This window comes from Labeo rohita, chromosome 12 (genome assembly GCF_022985175.1).
Source record: "Labeo rohita strain BAU-BD-2019 chromosome 12, IGBB_LRoh.1.0, whole genome shotgun sequence".
NCBI lineage: Eukaryota > Metazoa > Chordata > Actinopteri > Cypriniformes > Cyprinidae > Labeo > Labeo rohita.
The window spans coordinates 26,608,363-26,628,644 of NC_066880.1; the positions used below are offsets into that span (position 1 = coordinate 26,608,363).

General features: G+C 33.4%; 2 protein-coding genes across 2 annotated transcripts; one reads left to right on the forward strand and one right to left on the reverse strand.

Moving 5' to 3' along the window:
- The first annotated feature begins 5,315 nt into the window (after positions 1-5,315).
- rbp4 (retinol binding protein 4, plasma) lies at positions 5,316-6,859 on the forward strand. Its single transcript, XM_051124814.1, has 6 exons — positions 5,316-5,467; positions 5,541-5,660; positions 5,733-5,869; positions 5,964-6,070; positions 6,348-6,560; positions 6,653-6,859. Exons 2-6 carry the CDS (start codon positions 5,559-5,561, stop codon positions 6,670-6,672), a joined length of 579 nt encoding a protein of 192 aa, XP_050980771.1. The 5' UTR covers positions 5,316-5,467; positions 5,541-5,558; the 3' UTR covers positions 6,673-6,859.
- A 910-nt stretch (positions 6,860-7,769) lies between these two features.
- On the reverse strand, positions 7,770-15,037 carry cep55l (centrosomal protein 55 like). The gene is given in 10 exon segments (XM_051124813.1): positions 7,770-8,399; positions 8,491-8,616; positions 9,090-9,161; positions 10,599-10,861; positions 10,939-11,089; positions 11,184-11,201; positions 11,203-11,229; positions 14,113-14,373; positions 14,578-14,786; positions 14,957-15,037. Coding segments are annotated over 9 exon segments (1,344 nt in total). The 5' UTR covers positions 14,773-14,786; positions 14,957-15,037; the 3' UTR covers positions 7,770-8,168.
- Between the last annotated feature and the right edge of the window lie 5,245 nt (positions 15,038-20,282).

A 20,282-nucleotide genomic window follows, 5' to 3' on the forward strand; every position in this document is an offset into this window, starting at 1 on the left:
TGTCGACATATGACATAATATTTGTCACATCAGTTTATTGATTAGACTGATGGTGTTCTTGATCTAATACACCAGTGCTTATGGGTTTATTGGGCCCAGTATGCATACAGGGACAGTGTTTTGCATGGAAGACTGGAAATGAAATCAAGTATAGCTCATTGTGCAAAAAACAGTTCAGCATAATTCAGCAGGTAAAATATGGTCATGCAAAAACTTTGCAAGTGATTATATTCAAACAGCAAACTTAATTTGTGACCCTGAACAACAAAACCAGTCATAAGGGTCAATTTATCATAACATATACATCATAAGCTGAATAAATAAGCTTTCCATTGATGTATTTGTTAGGATAGGACAATATTTGGCTGAGAACTATTTGAAATCTGGAATCTGAAGGTGCAAAAAATCTTAATACTGAGAAAAACACCTTTAAAGTTGTCCAAATTAAGTTCTTAGCAATGCATATGCTAATCAAAAGTTAAGCTTTTATATATTTATGGTAGGAAATGTACAAAATATCTTCATGGAACATGATCTTTACTTAATATCCTAATGATTTTTGGCATAAAATAAAAAACGATCATTTTGACCCATTCAATGTATTGTTGGCTATTGCTACAAATATACCCATGCGACTGGGTAAAAATATTTAAAGTAGTTTACTTTTATAGTGTTATTATATAAAATATTTGCAAAAAAAACAAAAAAACAAAAACAAAATTGATCTTGCAAAAACTAGGTTAGTTAATTTTAAATTTCAAGCAATTCAGCTCAGTTGCATTGAGTGAATTTAGATTTTTTTTGTGTTTTTGAAGAAGTCTCTAAATTTCTTAGTAATTATATTTTGAAATATTATTACTATGTAAAAGAACTGTTTTCTGTTTTAATATATTGTAAAATGAAATTTATTTATGTGATGGTAAATCTGAATTTTTAGCAGCCATCCTTCAGAAATACTAATATTCTGATTTAGTGTTGAAGGGGAAAAAAATTATATGTATATATATATATATATATAGATATAGATAGATAGATAGATAGATAGATAGATAGTTACTTACAACACTTAACTGCTTAAAATCATAATATTTAATACATAAAAAGTTAATGGACAAGTAATATGTCAGTCACCCAAACACAAATGTCTTGCAGCCATTGTCCTTATTAAACTTAGCTCTAAAGCTCTCCAAGTAAGTAAATAAATTCTCCGAATCGGGCTATTTTTAGCATTTTTGCACTTTCTGCACTCAGAAAAGATACTGGACACCCAGGATCTATTTCTAATGATAGGATTAGACCTGGATCTGTCAGTCTGCCAGACATATAAAGGGATCTGTCTCTTTTTTTCTCTGATGTCTTGGAAGTGTCAGGCACAGAGAATGTAAAAAAGAAAACGCCTTGCATCATATGTACCTGGCTTTGTAAATCCAGGATTAAGTAAAAGTGATTATCAGGATATCCTCTCCTGAAGGGAGAGAGAGCCCAGCTTGGCACTTCAGAGCACTCACACATTTAAGTTCACAGCGAGGAGCCGAGAGCCACAGCAATGCTAAATTTACTACGCTCACCATTAATTTAATTGGACAGATTGATGGATAAAATATCACACATGCAATGTTTTAAATAGCCAACTGTGTATGTAGAATCTGATAGACCTGTGAACAAAAACAAACAAGTGTGTTTATGTTTCAGTTGAGGATTGGAGATATCAGAAAGCTTATTTTGAGATTTGTCTTGACTTGTTGACACATATCTGTGTTGATGCATGCAAGACACCATCAGCATTCCATCAGCATCACCTGGTTTTCTGATGTTTACCCGCTCATTCCCAGACAAACAACCAGAAAGGATCACCATTTGTGTGTCAAGGATCGTCTGCTGCACTTTAGCCTAAAAGCAAGATCTAATGAGCTGAGAATAGGCTTAGTTAGCTTGATATCAAGATCTGGTTTACTTAACTTGTGTTAGTAATGTTGCATATAAAGCATTGGAAGATTTAACAGTGCTTGTTTGCAAGCGTCCCATAAAAGTCATAGTTGCAAGATTATGTCATCATTTTTAATTTCCATTATTGTAAATTAAATGAGCACATCATCCTGCTGTTTTACAGAGAAACACTAAATGATTAAATAAATGTGGTGGTCAACTGTTTTCCATTTTGTTATGTAATAAAATGTAATTTATTCCTGTGATCCAAAGTAGAATTATTTTAGCATCTTTGCTATGTCACGTGAGTCTTTAAAATCATTGTAATATGCTGATTTGCTGCTTAAGAAACATTTCTTATAATTATCAATGTTGAAAATAGTTGTGCTATGTAATATTATTTTTTTATTCTTTACTGAAAAGAATCCTGAATGTATTAATAGAATAAATTTTAATTAAAAAAGCAGAATTAGTTTGAAAAAAAAAAAAAAATCTTTTGTAACATTATCAACACACATTTACTGTCACTTTTGATCAATTTAATGCATCTTAGCTAATTAAGTATATTTCTTTCAAAAATAAAATAATCTTGCTGACCTTAAACTATTGAACGGTAGTGTAGGTGAAACGATGTTTTGCTGCCTTATGGGCCATTTTGTAACAAGTTATGTAACTTTGTCTCTTTTTTTTAGTTTTTCAGAGGAGGGGAATTTAGGTCATTGCAAACCTGGAGTCGTCCCTTACGTCAGTGCAACTGTTGGCTTCAAATTAGTCCTGAAAAACTCTACAAAGGTTATTTAAGAGACAGCAAATTTAAGTATGTTTATGTGCTGATTGAACAAATAGTACATAGAATGAGAACTGGACTTTGATTTGCGCTTAGTTGTAAGAGCAAGACTAAAATTCCAAAAGTTCTGTAAATTCTGTACCTTTGAATGAATGTAGGCTGGCAAATGAGCCCATTCTATATTATTACAAACCTAAATACATTTTTAAATGTAGTTTTACAAATGCTAGAGATGTGGCTTTCAAATGACAGATTGCTATCAAATAGCACACCCAGATTCTTAAAGAAGTCCACTTCCAAAACAAAGAAGTACTCACCCCCTTGTCATCCAAGATGTTCATGTGTTTCTTTCTTCAGTCATAAGGAAAATTATGTTTTTTGGGGAAAACATTTCTGCATTTTCTCCATATAATGGACTGATATGGTGCCCCGATTTTGAACTTCCAAAAGGCATTTTAAATGCGGCTTCAAACGATCCCATATGCGGTTGTAAACGATCCCAGCTGAGGAGAAAGGGTCTTATCTAGCAAAACGATCAGTTATTTTCATAAAAATAATACAATTTAAATACTTTTTAATCTCAAACAACAGATCATTTAAAGCCGCATTTAAACTGCATTTTGGAAGTTCAAAATCAGGGCACCATATCAGTCCATTATATTTCCTCAAAAAACATGATTTCTTCACGACTGAAGAAAGAAAGACATGAACATTGTGGATGACAAAAGGGTGAGTAAATTATTTGTAAATTGTTGTTCTGGAAGCGTACTTCCGCTTTAATTAATGACCAAGACTTGACAGAGCAGCTATCAAGTGTTGGAGAATATTCATTGTTTTGTGAATTGGTATGTTTTGTTAGACCACAAAGAAATATGGAGTTGAGTATCATCAGTGTAACAGTGAAAACTTGAACCATATATAGGGTGAAAAGTAAAGGTGCTAGTACTGAGCCATGTGGTACTCCATACTGAACTGAAGGAACGTGTTGTAAGTATACTGCCTTTTCTAGTATTTTTGAAATAAAAAGGGAGACTCGAGATTACTTACTCCTGTGTCATCTAATATGTTCATGTCTTTCTTTCTTCAGTCAAAAAGAAATTACAGTTTTCGAGAAGAACATTCCAGGATTTTTTTTCCATGTAGTGGACTTCAGTGGGAGCCAATGGGTTGAAGGTCCAAACTGCAGTTTCAATGCAGCTTCAAGGGGCTCTGCACGATCCCAGCCAAGGAATAAGGGTCTTATCTAGCGAAATGATCTGTCATTTTCTTAAAAAATACAAATGTATTTACTTTTTAACTACAAATGCTTGTCTTGCACTAGCTTGACCTCATGCATTACATAGTCATGTTGGAAAGGTCACATGTGACATAGACGGAGGTACTGATCCAGTGTTTACAAAGCGAATGTCCAAAGAAAGTCAAACGCCCTCAACAAAAGAAAAGTAAAACTACAGTGTTGGACGATTTTGAAGTTGGAGGAGAATTTTTGTGTGTGTGTGTTTGTGTTTAAAAAGTAAATACATTTTTATTCTTTTTAGAAAATGACTGTTGATCGTTTTGCTAGATAAGACCCTTATTCCTCAGCTGAGATCGTGTAGAGCCCTTTGAAGCTGCAATGAAACTGCAATTTGGACCTTCAAACCCCCCATTAAAAATCACTATATGGAGAAAATTCCTGGAATGTTTTCCTCAAAAACTTCAATTTCTTTTCAACTGAAGAAAGAAAGACATTAACATTTTGGATGACATGGGGGTAAGTAAATTATCAGAATTTTTTTTTTTATTCTGGAAGTAAACTAATCCTTTAATATTTTCTAGGATCAAGTTGTACAAATGTAGACAACCCTTCCTCTCCTGTAGCAAAGAATGAATGGAGTTGTTCCTCAGGGGGTAAAGAAATTCATAAAGTCATTGCTACTGTGCTTCTGGGAACTGTCTGAGCCTGCTGAAGCTCTATTATTCATCAATTTATCCACAGTATCAAACAAATACCAAAGGTTGTATTTGTTTTCTTCTAAAAGTGTCAAAAAGTAAGCAAAAGTAGCAGTTTATAAGTTTCTTCCTGTAGGAAGAAACACTATCCTTCCATGCAATTCGAAATACCTCTAGTTTTGTTTTCTTCCAGCTGTGTTCTTTTTCCGAGCTGCTCTCTTTATACCACAACATCAGACTGTTCTCCTTAAGCACAAAAGAATAGTTTCTGTTGAAGAAACTGTTGCTACACAGAGTCCTTCTAAGCTGTCTTTAAAATCCATGGAAACTTTTCATGGCACAAAAGGTTCTTTATTGTATAAAAAGTTTCTTTAGATTATTAAAATGTTTTCACACTAGGAAAAATATGGTTCTTTTAAAAACTGTTCACTGAAAGTTTCTTCTACAATATCTTTATGAAAAGCCCCTTTTGACAGCTTTATGTTTAAGAATGTAAAAAGGTTCCACGTTCACCAAACTAAAATGTTCCCTCTCGAACTGGCTTCAAGAATGCAACGCTCAAGCTCTTGCGCAATCCAGCTTCCAGCCTAGAGAAAAACACTTTCAGTGAAGAGCAAAGGTCAACGCTGCCGTGTTCTCTGTGGATACCTGAATCACAGCTGTTATGTAAAAACTTTTGTCCAATGACAGGGATGGTGGAGACTGAATTTTAGGTCTTTGGGTGGGATTATGAAATGTCCTCAGAATCACATCCATGTATAAAAGCCCCTCGCAGGAATCCAGCTGCGGCACTACAGATACGCTTTAGACACTGCGATCAAGGTACGCACCTCGAGAATAAGGATTTGTGATGCATTTTTGATCTTTTTGTAACTGCTGTACTTATTTCTAACAGATCAAGCAGAGAAGCAGCATGCTCAGGCTCTGCATAGCTCTCTGTGTCCTGGCGACATGCTGGGCGCAGGACTGTCTGGTGAGCAACATCACCGTCAAACAGGACTTTGACAAGATGCGGGTAAGTCAACCAGTATTTTCTTCAATCCATAATTTGATTTTGAACTCTCATACTTATCCACTCACCTTGCAGTATCAAGGAACATGGTATGCCGTGGCCAAGAAAGACCCTGTTGGACTTTTCCTTCTTGATAACATTGTCGCTAATTTCAAAGTGGAGGAGGATGGAACCATGACAGCCACTGCTGTTGGTAGAGTCATCATTCTCAAGTGAGTTCAATTGGCATTTTATGCTGTTATTGTGCAAAAATTGCACTTAGGCAATAGAAACGATTCTATTTTCACATGATGTTTTACACTTCAGCAACTGGGAGATGTGCGCCAATATGTTTGGCACTTTTGAAGATACCGAAGACCCCGCTAGGTTCAAGATGAAATACTGGGGAGCTGCAGCATATCTCCAGACTGGATGTAAGTGTAGATTTATTTTCTTTTTTTATTGTTCAACAGGTGAAAAATCTGATCTTGCGAAAACAAAAAAAGGCTTTATTTTAAATTACATAATTATTATGTATATGTATTTTTTATTTTGTTTATATATATATATATATTTTAGAATATATTTTTTGATGACTAACCCAGATGTCTTGTAAGCATGGTCCTTATTAAACCTAGCTAGTGAAACGTGAGTAAATCATATGTTATGTAAAACCTGACAGCTCATCTGCTCATGACCTGTCTCTGACAGATGATGACCACTGGATCATCGACACTGACTATGATAACTACGCCATCCACTACTCCTGCAGAGAGGTTGATGCGGATGGAACCTGCTTGGATGGTTATTCCTTCATCTTCTCCCGATATAGTGACGGCCTCAGGCCTGAAGACCAGAAGAATGTGACCGAGAAGAAGCAGGAGATCTGCTTCCTGGGCAAATATAGGCGTGTTGCACACACTGGTAAGATTGTTGAGCCTCATGAATTATGATTATTTGGATTCACTAATGAGTTCTAAATGTGCTGATGTGTTTTTACTTTTTTAATTATGCAGGTTTCTGTGACACTGCCTAAACGATTACTACATGAGGAGCTCCTGAGGAAGTAATCCAACATGTTTTATATTTCTAACAGATGTGTAAATATAGGCAATAAACATACTACATACTTCTAAGACAATGCAAAAGGGGAAAAGATGTTTAATGATAATTTTAATGCACACTAAGTGCTAGAACTTTTTTCTTTCTTTTTTTTTTTTTTTTTCAAATAAACATTGGTGGAAAAAAGGAAAATGACTGAGTTCAGTGATCAATGTTAGTAAACTTAAAGTCACCAAAGACTTATCAAAGGTTTGTTTCGAACTCATACAAACAGAACTGGTGAATCAATGCTTTTTTGTTGACAGAGCTGCTTGTGCAACCTGGACCATGATACAGAGTAACTTGTCAGCACACAGATTATAGACCAGTATGAGGAAATCACATTTCCACTATCAATCTTCCAAAATAAGTTGCAGTTATAAGTAGCATGGGTATATTTGTAGCAAAAGCCAAAAATACACTGTATGGGTCAAAATGATCTATTTTTCTTTTTAAAGTAAACATCATGCTCCATAAAGATATTTTGTAAACCTCCTACCATAAATATATCAAAACTTATTTTTTAATTAGTATTATGCATTGCTAAGAACTTCATTTGCACAAATTTAAAGGCCATTTTCTCAATATTTACATTTTTTTTACACCCTCAGATTCCAGATTTTCACAGTTGTATCTTGGCCAAATCCTATCCTAATGAACCATACATCAATTGAAAGTTTATTTATTTGGCTTTCAGATGATCTATTAATCTCAACTGAAGAAAAAATTGACCCCATGACTAGTTTTGTGGGCCATTGTCATATATTGTTTACCTGGCGGTGAATAATGTATTACACTTCTCTGGAATTACACTCGTTCTCCTCCGGCTACGGTGCTTCACCTAATCCCACCTTTAAATAGTTTAATGCAGGATTTACACATGCATTCTAATTCAAGACAGATTTGGTTTGCAAAGTCAGTACTGATGGATGCTAATGAGTGGCTGCTAGACATCTAACGCTTCAGAGGTGCTGTAAGGATAAAAAGGGAAAACTAGGAAAGAAAACAGTCTTTTTATACTTTTTTTTTTTCCTTTATTCATTCAAGTGGAGTACAAAATTCAGTGAAGGACTGTAAATAATCTTGGTTTTTAGGTAGAACACTGATTGAAAATAAAAACCCAATATGCTAAATATTGCTTTTTTTATTTATTGCATCTAAGAAAACTGCATATACAACATCAACCTCGTCACCAAAAGAGAACCAAGAAAAAACATTCACATTTGAGTTCATAAATTAAAATATTTTTAAATATGCCCCTTGTAAAACGATACTTTTATGAATATTCTAAAAAAGTTTAATTTTAAAATTTGACTTCTTTGTTCTTAAAAATAATGATAAAACACTTGTTAATGTAAAATACTGAAGCATTTCTTTGGAATTGTGGCTACAGTAAAAAGTAAAAAAAAAAATCAGCGTACGTCGTAATATTTATATACTGAGTGTTTTAGCTGAGCTGAAGCAGTAGTCGAGGTGGGCGAGCAGCTCTCTGTGCTGGCTGGTGGGGTAGGAAGCGCCACAGTTCGGACACTCCAGGATACTCTCATCTAGTATGTTATGGACTTTAGATGGAGACGTGGTTTGATCTTGAATAGTCAGTCTCTCGAAATCCATCCTGTTATAGGAGCTGGGCTCAGAGAAACGAGACTCTCTCTGCTGTTTCTGAGGTGCAAGGTCAAAACAGACACATTATTACACAAGAATATGACAGATGTGTCAACAATCATGTCTGGACAACATCACAGAAACTCACAGCAGACTCCAGGCGTGTAATCTGGTCTCTGGCCTTCCGAAGCTCTTTCAAAACCTTTTGCAGCTGGTGCTGTAGAGTTTGACGGTCCAGTTTATCATTTTCAGATTCTTTGGCTGACAACTGGATCTAAAAGATGGTCAGTGTCAAATAAGGGTGATAACACAAAAATAATCTTTAACAATTTAGCTCTTTTTACTTGCCATTTTATACATTTTCAGCAAAACTTTATATTTATTGACTGAAAAAATGTCATGTGTCCTACATAAGAATATATGTGAGTGTACAAGTGGAAAAAAAACAAAACAAAACAAAAATTATTATGTGTGTGTGTGTGTGTATATATTATATATATATATATATATATGTATGTATGTATGTATAATATTTTTTTTATTTTTTTTTTTTTTTTTTTTTTTTTTTTTTTTAACTACATTATATATTCAATTATTAAAAACTCTAGATAATATTTTATTAAATATTTAGAAAATAATCTTTATTTTATTGATTTTTTTTGTTTAAATTGAATTAAATTCAAGTGTACTAGATGGTTCATTTACAGCTCTACAATTAAAGCTAGTGTTACAAGATGATCCAAATACCTGTTGTTCCAAAAAAGCGATTCTTTTCTGCTCCTCCTTCTGATTCATTAGGGACTTCTGCAGTAGGTTCACCTTTTGAGACAGAAAACTTTTAGCTTTTAAACATTTATTCAGCTTTTATTTTCTAGCAGATATAGTTAATGCACAAATAAGCTGCTTCAAGCTTCATTTTATAATTAACAGCAAAGTCACCAAAATGAACAGCTATATGTATATTTTAATAAACTTTTGACTAATAAACTATGCATGCCTACTGTCTAAAGTCTGTTTCGATCTACCACCCAAAATAATGCCAGTACTACAACAATGCAAATTTTAAAATAACTTTCTTTGTAGCTTTGTCATTTTCCAGTACAATTTCTGAAAAATGTATCAAAATGATGCAAGTTTGACTAAAACCAGTCTGTTAGTGGAGTAAGAAAACCATGAACTTAATTTAAAAGGAAAACAAGATTTTTCCTTACCTCACTGACAGATTTTGGTAGCATAACCTCACTAACTTCTGATGTATACTACCAGTCAAAAGTTTTTGAATAAGATTTTTAATGTTTTTAAAGAAGTCTCTTCTGCTCACCAAGCCTGCATTTATTTAATACAAAATACAGCAAAAGCAGTAATACTGTGAAATTTTTTTACCATTTAAAATAACTGCTTTCTATTTGAATATATTTTAAAATGTAATTTATTCCTGTGATCAAAACTACATTTTAAGCATCATTACTCCAGTCTTCAGTGTCACATGATCCTTAAGAAATCATCCTAATATGCTGATTTGCTGTTCGAGAACAATTATTATTATTATTACAAACAGTTGAGTACATTTTTTTCAGGATTCTTTGATGAATAGAAAGATCCAAAGATCAGCATTTATCTGAAATAAAAGGCTTTTGTAACATTGTACACTTTACCATTCAAAAGCATGGAGCCAGCATATTTTTTAATAGAAGTTATAGAATATTAATAATTTTATTTTAGCAAGGACGATAAAGACATTTATTATGTTACAAAAGATTTCTATTTCAGATAAATGCTGTTCTTCTGAACTTTCTATTCATCAAAGAAACCTGAAAATTCTACTCAGCTGTTTTCAACATAATAATAATAATAATAATAATAATAATAATAATAATAATAATTTTTTTTTTGAGCAAAAAATCAGAATATTAGAATGGTTTCTGAAGGATCATGTGACTGGAGTAATGATGCTTAAAAAAAACTCACAAGAATAAATTACATTTCTAAATATATTCAAAAAGAAAACAGTTATTTTAAATAGTAAAAATATTTCAAAATTGTACTGTTTTTGCTGTAACTTGGATCAAATAAATGCAGGCTTGGTGAGCAGAAGTGACTTCTTTAAAAAACATTAAAATCTTACTGTTCAAAAACTTTTGACTGATGTATCTTCATTTAAAGTAAGGTCTATTTAAAATAAGTCAGACAAAAATACCAAGTAAGAAAATCATTTTTTGCATTAAACAGCACAGGCAGAATGATTCTCATCTGAACCTGCATCAGTAGTTCAGCCACCCTCTTCCTCTCCTCCTCCAGCTCTCCCTGCAGTCGAGCGCTTCGCTCTGACGAGCATCTCCTCTCCTCCTGCAGAGCCTCGCGCTCGCGTTTCCTGTCCTCTAGGAGCTGTTCCCGGGCCTGAGTCGCTTCCCTGCTCTTCTCCTCATACCTTCTTCTCAGATCCTCCAGTTCTGTCTGGGTTCGGCTGACTCGGGCCCGTTCGGCCTCCAGCTCACGCTGAGCCACCTGTCCAGACTGGCCTGTGTGGCAGGAAGTGTATGGTATTATACAGACCCTGCATAGGGCATTTCAAGCAAGTATTTTTAAAGCTTTTTACCATCTGAACTGGTTTCTTTGTGCTGTTGTTGGAGTGCTTGATTTGCTTCATTTATCTGCGTCTCTAACTCTTTGATCCTGGCCAAAACGCCCTGAACGTAGGCCTCCCGCTGCTGGTCATAAACAAGCCAGTTATGGTTCTTCTCCAGAGCCTGGACTCAAAAACAGAGAGAGGAAGGACAACACATGAGTCTGGAAGAAAACACACCAGGAAGCACTATCTGAACTCTTGAGTTGTGAACTCACGTCTCGCAACTGCTCCTGGAACCACCGCGAGCTCACCAGACGGAACCTGTTCAACAGACCAATGACACAAAAAAAGTCAAAATAAATACTGGCTAAATTATTAAATTACTGGATAAATTATCAAAATTTAAATGTGACACTGGACCAAAAAAAACAGTCTTAAGAGGCACGGGTATATTTGTAGCAATAGTTAAAAATACATGGGTATCAATTATTGAGTTTTCTTTTATGCCAAAAATCATTGGGATATCAAGTAAAGATATTTTGGAAATTTCCTACCATAAATATATCAAAACTTAAATTTTGATTAGTAATATGCATTGCTAAGAACTTCATTTGGACAACTTTAAAGGTCATTCTCTCAATTTTTTTGCACCCTCAGATTAAATAGTTGTCATAGTTGTATCTCAGCCAAATATTGCACTGGTTTTGGGGAAAAAAAAACAAAAAAACAACAAAACACACACAATATGTTAATAGCTATTACAAACTATTTCTGTGCGAATTTGAACAAGGAACAAAAGCTTAATATTTATCAATTTAAGCATTAGTATAAAATATTATAGTGTTAATTATATTATTTCAACAGAAGAATTAGTTGTGGTCAGCTAACGTCACTCCTTCAGTATTAGTTATTTCTCTAAACAAGAAACTAGTTTGATGAAATACTGCCATCTAGTGTGTGAACCTGACCATGCTTTCATTTGCTTGGAAATATCCTTGTGCTCAATGACAGATATTCCAAAAATTAGCTAATTTTAATACATACACTACCTGTCAAATGTTTTTTGAACAGCAAGATTTTTAATGTTTTTTGTTTTTTTTAAAGAAGACTCTTCTGCTCACCAAGCCTGCATTTATTTGATACAAAATACAGAAACATTTAAAAATATTTTTGCTATTAAAAATAGTCGTTTTCTATTTGAATATATTTTAAAATGTAATTTATTCTTGTAACGTACGACTTCAAATTTTTAGCGTCATTACTCCAGTCACATGATCCTTCAGAAAATTCTAATATGCTGATTTGCTGCTAAAAAAAATGTATTATTATTATTATTATTATTATTATGTTAAAAACAGCTGAGTAGACTTTTTTTCAGTTTTCTTTAATGAACAGAAAGTTCAGAAATATAAATATTTTGTAACAAATGTCTTTATCACCACTTTTGACCAGTCCTTGCTAAATAATAATAAAAAAAAAAAAAAAAATTTTAAGTTCTCAATGACTTTGAAGCTTTTGAATGGTATAGTGTATAATGTTAGAAAAGCCTTTGATTTCAGATAAATGCTGATCTTTAGATCTTTCTATTCATCAAAGAATCATAAAAAAATTAATCAACGGTTTTAAATATTATTATTATTATTATTAATATTATTAATAATAATAATAATAATAATGGTTCTTGAATCATTGAATCAGCATATTAGAATGATTTCGGAAGGATCATGTGACACTGAAGACTGGAGTAACGATGCTGAAAATGTAGCTTTCATCACAGGAATAAATTATTTTAAAATTACAAAATTTTAAAATCTATTCAAACAGAAAGCAGTTATTTTAAATAGTAAAATATTTCACAATATTACTGTTTTTGCTGTACTTTGGATCAAATAAATGCAGGCTTGGTGAGCAGAAGAAACTTTAAAAAACATTAAAAATCTTTTGACTGGTAGTGTGAAAAAATATTTTTGTAGTTAGGAAGTAAAAAAAAAAAAAAAAAAAAAAAAAAAAAACAGCATTTGCTTTCAAAATAGAAATGTTTTGTAACATTACATGTCCTTACTACAATTCTTTTTTTTTTAATTGTATGCCAAACCTTTGGTAGCACATCACTTAATAATAAATAGAAAAGCTTTTTATTTCAGATAAATGCTGATCTTTATATCTTTCTATTCATCAAAGAATCCTAAAAAAAAAATTAATTAACTGTATAATAATAATAATAATAATAATAATAATAATAATGCTTCTTGAACAGCAAATCAGCATATTAGAATGATTTCTGAAGGATCATGTGACACTGAAGACTGGAGTAAAGATGCTGAAAATGTAAAATTGTATTGTAATTTATTCCTGTGATCAAAGCTACATTTATTCAAACAGAAAGCAGTTATTTTAAATAGTAAAATATTTCACAATATTACTGTTTTTGCTGTGCTATGGATCAAATAAATGCAGGCTTGGTGAGCAGAAGAGACTTCTTTAAAAAACATGAAAAATTTTGCTGTCCAAAAACTTTTGACTGGTAGTGTGAAAAAAATAATTTTTTCAGATTTTTTATTTGACTGAATTAAGATATAATTCATTTCTGTGATGGCACAGCCGATTTTTAATAACACTTCTTATTAATATCAATGTTGCTTAAATTTTTGAGGAAACTTTTTTTCTCTCAGGATTCTTTTGTAGTTAGAAAGTTAAAAAAAAACAAAAAAAAAAAAAAAAAAAAAAAAAAAACAGGATTTGCTTTCAAAATAGAAATGTTTTGTAACATTACATGTCCTTATTAAAAAAAAAATTTTTTTTTTTTTTTTAATTTTACACCAAATCTTTGGTAGTACATCACTGTTGCAATAAATGTTTCAACATATATAAATGATTTCTGAAGAATTATGTGACACTTAAGAACAGAGTAATTATTCTGAAAAATCAGCTTTGCCTTACAGAAATAAATGACATTTAAAAAAAAATATTCAAATAGAAAATTGTAATAATATTTTACAATATTACTTTTTCGCTGTATTTTTGAACAAGTGAATGCAGCCTTGGTGAGCATAAAAGATTTTTAAAGATTTTCAAATCATAACTCAAAATGATCCCAACAGAAACTGCACATTTTAAGCTCAAAATTCTTAACAGAACATTTGTCAAATAAAATCAATGAAAAGCCACAATGCCATATGAAGGGTCTAAAGTCAACTCCCCTACCTTTTGTTTCTCAAGTGTGTCGCACCTCTCAGAAACTGCACAATACTTGTTTTTCAGGTCTTCAGTCTCCTTTGAGAGAGCCTCAAACTGTTTCTCTCTCTGTTCGGCCTCCTGTTGTTTCTGCTCCAGCTGGTTCTGCAGTGAAGACACCACGTCCCCGTGAGCGGCACGCAGCTGCTGTCTGAGGGTGGAGATCTCCTGCTCCTTCCCCATCAGCTGCTGAGAGTTCCTCTCTCTCAGCGTCTCCAGGGACAAAATCCTCTATCACACCATTGAATTCATAAAAAAAAGGGGAAATACCTTCACTCATTTTTCTAAAAATATAATGCATAACAGAAAAATGTTCTCTATACATGCACACACCTCTAGAAATATGTAAACACCCATCCAGACTGACATATACACAACGTTCTTGTCATTTTAAACAGTTCAGACCAGATTTCAGGTATAAAGGTGTGAATTCACCTCCAGAAGTTTGGCTTTGTCAGAATCCGGGTGTGTGTTTTGATGTCTTCCAGCTCTCTTCATGTCCTCCAGACTTTTCTTCAGCTGCTGATTTTCTTTTTTCAATTTCTCGATCTCAATCTCCACTGACTTTGAGCTGCTGCTTTTAAAGCCTAGTTTATTCACGATAGCCTCTTTGGCCCCCTTCGCCGCCATGTCTGGAGTGATGCCTGGACATAAAATGGCTTTTTCATATGTGTAAAACTAGCCATAACAAAAACGAACATACTCACAAATCTCTACAGTACAGCGTTGATATAGCAAATAATAAATAGCGAAAGTCCTGTTTAAGAGTGTTATACAAATTAACCTAATTAAAGCAAATAAATGATTTACTTACGACAAATATGAGTGCTTATGTGCTGAAATATATCAACATCAGCCTGGAGAAACGGTCTTCTTTCACTTCCGTGATATTGAAAACAAGTTTAAATACGGCGCGTCCTGCGTCACATCCGGTACACGCAGTGTGGTGAAGACAGATGGCGCACTGAGATTCTGTAACGTACGAAAACAAATATCTTGCTTTTTTAAGACGCAAAACACTTCAACAGACAGGCTATGATGCTGTCTAAAACTAAACTACTGTTTGATGTAATTTAGTATCATAATAAAAAGCTGTAATATAATCCACATTGTACACAAACATTTTAAAATACGACACAGAATATTATATATATATACAGGGCTCTCAAATTTTGGAAAAAGTCTGGAGTGAGATTACTGTTAGGGGAGGAGCCACTCAAATATTTGCAGCAGCGGCCCCTTGGCCCCACACAATTCTCTCAAGTTTTTGCTAGAAGTTAAATTTTATCTATTGTTCAAAACTGACCAGCACAAAATAGGAATTTTAACAACTGGTAAATCTTATAAAAGTCAAATTAATATGTTTTATATATTTCAGAAATACAGATCAAAGATAAAAAGAAATTTGGCCCCAAATGAGCCAACTTAACAGCAGCGCTCAATGCTGTACACATACAGTAGGATTGCAAAACTTGCCCTCAGCATGTAGCCTATGTCAAGCTGGGCATTTCAGCTTATGAATGGCATTTTGTATTGCAAGTGTTTTTTGCACATTTTGATGCCTTGATGATAGTGGTAGGGGCTTGAACTTAACTAGAGTAGCTAGTAATGGAATTATGTAATTTAATAACAAATGTAACTAATTTGTTACAGTTACTGAAAAACAATGTAAAGTTAAATTACAGTTACTTATGAAAATGTTAACGATTGCATCTGAATATTTTCACACACATACAGATTTGATTTCCCAAACTGCACTGACTGCTCTAAAATATGAGACACCAATATTTCAGTTTAGGACACAGAACCAAGGCATTGTTAGATGACAGTGTTTCCAGTCATAGCCATGCAAGGATTTGATTTCAAAAATGGTATCATAGCTACTAAACTATCTTATAATTTTAAAAATCTGTATTTAACCTCAGAATGATCTCAAAGTAAAAAAAGATGCTAAAGTCTGATTTTGTGGTGACTGTGCTTTAAAATTAAAGTATAATAATCATAATTCAAGTGATGAAGGATTTCGTAAGTCTCACAGTATTAGTGTTCAGTACTACTGTAAGGTTAAACTTGCCTGCTTTAAAAGTTTAAAAAGAATTAACAGCTGAAAACATTCCATAGAATTTTAGAAAAGTAATCAAATGTAAGCAGTTGCATTACTTTTAAAGCACTTGAAGTAGTTACACTACTTATTACATTTTAAATAGGGTAACTTGTAATCTGTAACATTTTCAAAATAACCTTCCCAACAATGTTGAAAAAAAAAAATCATTTCTGATATTTGCTGGTAGGTGGCATTTAACTGTCAACAAAACAGCAATGAACTCCCCCTGTAAGCCTCCGCCTCGTCCATTAACATTATATAGCGGGATAAGTTATGCTTTACTTCTCAGCGTGAGAAATACATGGTGTGGCGTGAGAGCGTGTGAACTGGTTGAAATGCGTGTGTCTCACGGTGAAAGCGTGAGACTTGAGAGCCCTGTATTATATATATTAAGTAATTTAATACAAATATTTGAGGTCTGTTTTTAAAGGAAACGTCATTCACACAGAAATGTGAGCTTGTTTCTATTAGGATTGGGCTTATATATACACTACCTGTCAAAAAATTGTAACAATTATGATTTTTTTATATTTATATATATATTCTTGAAAGAAGTCCAAGGCCACTTTTATATGCTCAAAAATACAGTAAAAACAGTAATGTTGTGAAATATTATTACAATTTAAAATAACTGTTCTCTATTTTTTTATATTTTAAAATGTAATTAAGTTGTCTTGAGAAAGCCAACTTACTAATCTACTATTTAAGAATATTATTATTATTCTTCTTCTGAGTCAAATTTCGGTATCTACCTCCTCCTAGAGCTTTCAAGCTAGAACCACCAACCTCGGCCCAGACCTTCAGACCCGTCTGACTCGGTGTGCTGTATCTTTTCAGACTGATCCGGCTTACGGTTTTCGTAAACCAGACTTTCAAATCCACCAAAAATCCCATAGACTTACATTGACGGAATGTTCAAATGAGCCAACACTCTTCAAACTCCAACTGACAAAATTCAAATCTAAACTCCCAGAATCCCTTGAGGCTCAATCAAGCTTCCCTTCTATGTACTATTTCTAATCCATTAGACTCATTTAAGCTTCCACTCTAATATTTCTAATCTATCTAGCTATCTAAATCATGCTAGCAACATGCTAGTAACATGCTAATCGTGTTAGAAACATGTTAGTAACATGCTAATCATGTTAGCAACATGCTAGTAGCTTGTTAATCATGCTAGCAACACGCTAATCATGCTAACAACATGCTAGTAACTTGGTAACAAGGCTAGCAACATGCTAGTTACATGTTAATCATACTGGGAACATGTTAAAAACATGCTAGTAACTTGCTAATCATGATAGCAACATGCTAACAAAATGTTAGTAACATGCTAATCGTGTTAGCAACATGCTAGTAACATGTTAATCATGTTAGAAACATGCTAACAACATGATAATCATGCTAGCAACATGCTAGTAACTTGCTAATCATGCTAGCAAAATACCAACAATGTACTAGTAACATGTTAATCATGTTAACAACATGCTAGTAACTTGGTAATCATGCTAGCAACGTGCTAGTTACATGCTAATCATACTAGAAACATGGTAACAACATTCTAGTATAATGTTAATCATGCTAGTAACATGCTAATCGTGTGCGAAACATGCTATCAACATGCTAATCAGGCTAGAAACATGCTAGTAACTTGCTAATTATGCTAACAACATGCTAATCATGCTAACAACATTGTAATCAGCCTATAAAAATACAAGCAACAAGCTAATCATGCTAAAACATGTTAACAACACGTTAAATCATGTAAGCAGTGTCTTAAATCATGCTAGCCGCTTTCATACTTTTACAACTGCTTCAAACTTTCAGGCTAGGCTTTCTCAAGCCAACTTAAAGTTTGTTCTCAAACTTTGCTTATCTAGTTTATTCCTGTGATGCAAAGCTGATTTTTCAGCATCAGTCAGTTTCTCATGATCTTTCAGAAATCATTCTAATATGCTGATTTGCTGCTTAAGAAACATTTCTTGATCACATTTTTGCTAAATTAATTTTTTTGCTGATGTCTGATGAATAGAAAGTTTGAAACAGTGTTTATGTAAAATAGAAACGATTGTATAAATGTCATTAGTATAATTTCTAATCAATGTAATGCATCCTTGCTGAATAAAGGTATTAATTTCATAAAATAAAAATCTCACTGACCCCAAACTGTTGAAAAATACTATTACTTACATTTTGAAACAGACAGCCATAATAAATCACATATTTTCACAAATTTCAGTCATTAAAATTTGTGATCTTACTTGTTGACAATGTGACTTTTTAAAAAAATGAATGAATAAAACAGAAAGACATTTAAGTGTGTCTGGTTTCTGTATGTTTTATATTATTTATTTTCTCATAATTGCAAAATGAATGCTTTTGGTGATTCAGATTAGTCTCTTTGAGGGCACTGGCAGCTTCCTGCAGTGTTGAAATATGCCTAAATGTCAGTCAGTCAGTGTCCGTTTAAAAAACAGAGCTGTCTCAGTAAATGAGCTGATGCTGGTTAATGAGAAGAGTGTGAAAGTTTGTTTCTGTAGTGTTGGTTCTGGCAAGGTCAGTGGTGCTGCTGTGCGGGGGATGATGTTTGGGTTTTAGTGCTGCATCTGCACTCAACTGCAATAATCTGCACTAATGACACTGCAGGCTGATGCAGCTGTTTATCACTCACTCGAGCACGAACACACAACTCGGCCGACAGAAGTACAACATGGGCCTCATATTGCTCTGGGTATTTTGTAGAGGGTTTGTTTGAGATTTGGGTGTTAAAAGACTGTCGTACTGTTTGGGTCAGAAGTCCTTCACACTCTTGCAGCAGTATTCATTTGTGCTTAGTAATGCAACATCCATCTTTGAAATCCAGCTAATCCAGGATTCTGCAAGAGGGGAGGGAAAGAGCTTGAGAAAAGCTTTTTTTTCTCCCATGAGTCTGTCAGGATTTCCATTTTAATAAATACTGAATGATGGGAGTCCACACGCAGAGTGTTTAGCGCAAACGCAGCTCAGGCATCTTAGTGGATGAACTGAAACTGTAGTTCACACACTGATCTCATTCCTACGGTCAGTCATCATTCAGTTGAGCGTACAGATCGTTCGTGCAGTGTTAGATATTTGTAATTGTCGCATACAGCAGATTTAGAGGGTAGAATGAGGTTCCTCATTAAATATCTATTCCCTCCTGGCTGCCTACTACTCCTCCTCCCTCGAGACTTTCTCATTCCACCCCTTCACTGTTCGCTTCACTGCACAACGGCAGCCATCTTTTATTTCTCTCACTCACTCTCACAGTCTGACCTTCTGTTTGTTCTTTTATTATAAAAAATATATATATGCTAGTGTTGGGTCTGATTCCACACTGTCATCTATCTATCTATATATCTGTCTATCTGTTTATTATCTATCTATCTATCTATCTATCTATCTATCTATCTATCTATCTATCTGTCTGTCTGTCTGTCTATTATGTATTTATTTATTTGTTTATCTATCTATCTATCTATCTATCTATCTATCTATCTATCTATCTATCTGTGTCTATTATCTATTTGTTTATCTATCTGTCTCTGTCTATCTGTCTGTCTGTCTATTATGTATTTGTTTATCTATCTATCTGTCTATCTATCTATCTATCTATCTATCTGTGTGTCTATTATCAATTTGTTTATCTGTCTCTGTGTGTCTATCTATCTATCTATCTATTTATCTATCTATCTGTCTGTCTGTCTCTGTCTATTATGTATTTGTTTATCTATCTATCTATCTATCTATCTATCTATCTATCTGTGTCTATTATCTATTTGTTTATCTATCTGTCTCTGTCTGTCTGTCTGTCTGTCTATTATGTATTTGTTTATCTATCTATCTATCTATCTGTCTATATATCTATCTATCTATCTGTGTGTCTATTATCAATTTGTTTATCTATCTGTCTCTGTGTGTCTATCTATCTATCTATCTATCTATCTATCTATCTATCTATCTGTCTGTCTCTCTGTCTATTATGTATTTGTTTATCTATCTATCTATCTATCTATCT

Coding starts and splice junctions, on each gene's coding strand:
- rbp4 (XM_051124814.1), top strand. CDS start 5,559: ATGCTCAGGCTCTGCATAGCTCTCTGTGTCCTGGCGACATGCTGGGCG. Junction 5,870..5,963: donor GGTAGAGTCATCATTCTCAA/GTGAGTTCAATT, acceptor TTTACACTTCAG/CAACTGGGAGATGTGCGCCA. Junction 6,561..6,652: donor TAGGCGTGTTGCACACACTG/GTAAGATTGTTG, acceptor TTAATTATGCAG/GTTTCTGTGACACTGCCTAA.